A 4804-nucleotide genomic window follows, 5' to 3' on the forward strand; every position below is an offset into this window, starting at 1 on the left:
TCACCCTATTAACTAACTATATACTCCAAAACATCATTCTATATGTAAGAGAGAGAGAGAGAGAGAGAGAGAGAGAGAGAGAGAGAGAGAGAGAGAGTATTAAGTTATACTATGGTTTTCAAAAACTGATATAGAATTAACTCGGTTAACGCAGCACATCAGTTGGTGTAAACGCTTAAATACTGACGTGTTGTGTCAAAACACAGATCCATATAAATTTGGAATTGCAAGTTAAGAGATGAATGATTGATTTAAACAGATTAACTAGAGCATTGGTCCAACCAAAACAACGATACAATTATGAATTATCCCATTATTGGCAACTACATACATGGACAAAGTGAAACGTCATGATTGTGATTGTACATAACTAAAGATATGGAACTAAACACAAATTGAAAGAGAGACTATTTACAAATATTTGTGAAATTTTAATTCGTTTTGCTAACATGATGCAGTTTAACAAAAAATCAATATGTAAAAAACTTGAAGATTAGCACCAATATAGAAAACATTGACTAAATGGTGTTGTGTTTACAATTAGTATTATACATATATATATATATATATATCTAATTATTAATATAAAATATTAAAATGTATACATATATAAGAAATAAGACTCAAGATCGATGTTGAATAATAATAAAAAAATGATGAAGAGGTCCCCATTCATAACAATAATTAAATTTCACTGTGCTTGTATTTATACCATCAAGATGGTCAAGAAACAAAATATGAAGAGCCCCCCATCCATAAATGAAGACATTATTAGCTATGATTAAAATCATAGAAGTAAATATTTAAGTTTGTACAGTATATAAGATAAACAAAGTGTATAGAAGCTTTGACTTTTGACCAAATTAGAATCTTTATTACGTACCCAACGCTTCACAATGCAAAGAAGAGCACATGCATCGATCCAATTAGAACCAGACAGATGCATATGTGATTAATGTTGTTGAGCTTCTACTCCACGTATACGATTTTTATTGTACTACCTGCAGATCATAATATCATTTCAATAACCCCTAACAAAATCTATAGAAACATGTGTACTGTCATGCAAATCACACTAACATTGGGATATTTGAGTTTATGGTATTGGTAAGGACAGCACTATAGATTGGTTTTAAATAGTGACGACATGCGGTTTTTACGATATAATTATTATATACAATAAATTTCTATTGCCGCGAAATTTTTATAAATCAATAACGACGGAACTGTAAAACTTTATTAATTTATTAATGTATATATATTGAGTCAAAATTCAAAAACTATTTAGATAAATACATATATTAATTTATTAAGTATTAATTTATAGAGATTCAAACAGTTTTTTTGTTTTGTTTATTAATATATAAAAACTTTGTACGGATTTTGGGTTCAAACAAAAGAAATTTCTTTTGAGTATTTTTTTTTTGTAAATGATCATCACACTGGCCATACTCAACATCCGAATCTTCACCTATTTAACTAAGTTTACATTTACTTTAATTTGATCATTCCACATTTTTTGTCTTTTCCTAGTCACCGTTTAAACCTGGTGATTTAAATATTTTCTCGAAGCTTTTCCTTATTTGCGTATGTGAAAATTCTTATAACTATAGACTATAAAGATAAGAATTTCGTATGTCTTTTTTCCTTATTTGTAAATTTAAAATTTCTAATTGTAAACCATAGATGGCAAACAATATCGTACCTATTTCGATCTCTTTGTATATATGTCATATTTCCAATCAATCAATTCGAGCAAAGTGTTATTTTTTCTTTTCTTAAAATATATGTAAAAGTACATTATGTGCACCCAATAAGCTAGTAACATGACTTTCAATAACTTTCAGCGTTTCGTATGTTACATCATATCTAAAAGCATTCTTAGAAACATTGACTAAAATATATATGTTTTGGAATACAAATGTCATCATTTATATCAACTCGTCACATTTTAGCCCGACTTTTTTTTCCTTTCAATGTCACAAATTAGAGAGCCATTTGTCCACACAAAAACCACAAATAATAGTTTGATACAAGATATTTTTCAGTTGAGTTGTTAAAAATATAGAAGTACATTAATTAATCATCATCAACATAGAACACCGACAATAAACATAGATGGAGAGAGAAGATAAGGTAGGTACGAAGAAGTGAACCAGTTTCGCAGAATAGTACTTGATGAAGGTACTCAATAATCCAACTCTTCAATTATTTTTCTAAAATTATAAACCCCACCGTCGTTTTCTTGTTTCCTTCAATTATTTTCACAACGTCTATATACTATATACCCTAAATTTACTTATAAATCTACTAACCATAAATTCATAATCAAACAAAATAACAAGATTGGAACAAAAAGAAACAATGTTGGTTGTATACATTTATACAACACTATAATTTGGAAAAGGAAAATGAAACAAAGATGAAACTATAAAATGATTCACCTACTACAACGTATTATTATGAGTTAAGTTAATCAAACAGAGTATAAAACAACCAATAACATCGTTAATTAAATCGAATATTTGGATCCTCACACTAAGACAAAAGAGTAGATCAAATCTTTCAAAACGATCACTAGAAAATTAAGACATGTAATTTAAAAAAAAAACATGATAAATGGATCCAAAAGATATTAGCTAGCTAGATCTCGAGACTACTAACCAAGTTCTTTTGCAACATTGAGTTCTTGCAATGAGCTATAGCTCCTTGTATAGCACTTTGTAACTCTTCCATTGAAGAAGACATACTGCTGTTGTTGCTGCTGCTGCTAGAGCTAGCTCCTTGATGTACCGGGAAACCGCCACGTGTCAGTACGCCGGAGTGGCTCGGAGATGACCTCATCGAGGATGGGCAACTCGCCGCGCATCGTCCTCGTTTCGTGGACTTCATTAGGTTTCCTGAGAAAGAGATCGATAAACCTCCGCTGGAGAAAACACCGGTTGGAGCGGCGGTGGTGGCGGTGGTAATGGTGGTTGTGGAGGTGGTGGTTCCACGTATGTTGTTGCCGGAATTTTTGAGAGATGTTGATGATGATGACTCTGTTTTTAAAACGGCGGAGCTCTGTTTTTGAGAGAACTTGTCGTATAACGGTTTGACCTTTTTCATGTATTTGCGTATAACTTCTTTCGCGGTGGAGCTCATTCGTTTAACTGACGACGGAGCTGCGGCGGCGGCCGAGGAGGATGAGTGGTGGAGATTGGTTTTGGGGTCTTTCTTGAAAACAGAGGAGAATCTAGCGAGAGAGAAGCCACCACCGGAAGATTTGTTCTTTGGAGGTTTAAAGAAGAAGTCTTCATCGTCAGTTACGGAGCTAGGACGAGAAGAGTCACAGCAATCAAGCGGAGGAGGGTGGAGGAGAGGGAAAGAAGCGGTGGAATCAGTGGAGGAGTTAGATTCAGTGGAGTCACGTGCTGCGGAGGTTGCGGCTGAGGAGGATGAAGAAGAAGTGTACTCCGAAGAAGAAGTGGAACATAGCGTACGGACGAGAGAGAGACGAGGAGAGAGCTGAAGAGGGAGAAGCTGGCCTTTGTAGAAGAGCTCATCGGCGGGACAAAGCGAAGAAGAAGCTTTCCGAGGCGAGATCGAGACGTTGAACTCGAATTCCGACGAAGATGACGAGGGAGACGAGTAAGATTGCGGTGGTGAGTGACGTGGACGTGGTGGTTGACGTCTCATTGTGATCTTATCTCTCTCTCTACTACTCTTTTGTTTTGTATGAGTCTTTTGGCTTCTATGTAAATAATAGAATGATGCATTGTTGTTTCTAAATTTAATATTATAGTAATGTTTTTAATATTATTTTATTGTATGTTTATTAATGAGGGCTACTCTGCAGTGCAGTTGATATCATGAGAAAAGGCCACGATGATCGCCAGATTGAAGCTGTAGTCACATGCAATGTAATTAAAATAGTGTTGTTATTGAGCGTAGGATTAGAGAGTTGTTTAGTGACGTTTAGTTAAACTATAAATATTATAATCAGTTTGTAGGAGTGAAGAGTGAGCAAAGCTAGTTGTGGCTTGTGGTCTGATCTCGGACAATTCCGGAAATTATGGTATCCCTAGTTTTGTTGCAAGTTCCATTTTCATTGACTTGAACAGCTCTAGTTCTCTTTTATATACAATAAGAAAGAACACTACACTCTAGTTCTCCTTTTTACCTTTTTTACTTGGAGAGAAGTCATTAGTTAAATGTTTACATATTGTTTTGATGAAAACAGTTATCTCCTACCAGCTTGATATATATAATAGGCTATATAGCAAAAGGATTGGTCGCATTGGCCATTATTTAGACATATGAAATTAAGAAAATTCTAAAGATATCAATATATGTATATATTTATTTTTAACAGCAATAAGTCAATATAACTAAGTCAAAATTTCACTTTGTTCGCGATTTAGTTTCCATAGTTTGGATGTTGTGTTATTGGGACCAGTTTCATTAATAAAACTATTTACAAAATTTATGTATCAGCTTAACATGGACCAGTAATGCAATTTGGTAAGAAATGGTGATAAAACATGAAAAAAAAATGGTGATATAACATGATAACTAATAACTATATACATTTGTATAATATATGAAAATGTTGTCGTCATTGTTGGGAAAATACAGCCGAAGGTATAGAAATCTTAATTTCATCACGTGACGCTAACGCCATGGGTGGCGATTGCTCTCTCGTCCTATCTTTCGTTCTTTTTTTTGTTTGTTTTGATTACTATAGATTCTCTTATCATTTGTGTATTATTATATTCTCTACTACTTTTTAATCACGCCGTTTATTTTGGATGGGTTGAATCAT

General features: G+C 33.5%; 1 protein-coding gene across 1 annotated transcript; it reads right to left on the bottom strand.

Annotated features, from left to right (window-relative positions):
* LOC104736655 (probable membrane-associated kinase regulator 1) lies at nucleotides 2430-3817 on the bottom strand. Its single transcript, XM_010456674.2, has one exon. The coding sequence runs from the start codon at nucleotides 3676-3678 to the stop codon at nucleotides 2644-2646; it is 1035 nt and encodes a 344-aa protein (XP_010454976.1). The 5' UTR covers nucleotides 3679-3817; the 3' UTR covers nucleotides 2430-2643.

This window comes from Camelina sativa, chromosome 13 (assembly GCF_000633955.1).
Source record: "Camelina sativa cultivar DH55 chromosome 13, Cs, whole genome shotgun sequence".
In the NCBI taxonomy this organism is placed as follows: domain Eukaryota; kingdom Viridiplantae; phylum Streptophyta; class Magnoliopsida; order Brassicales; family Brassicaceae; genus Camelina; species Camelina sativa.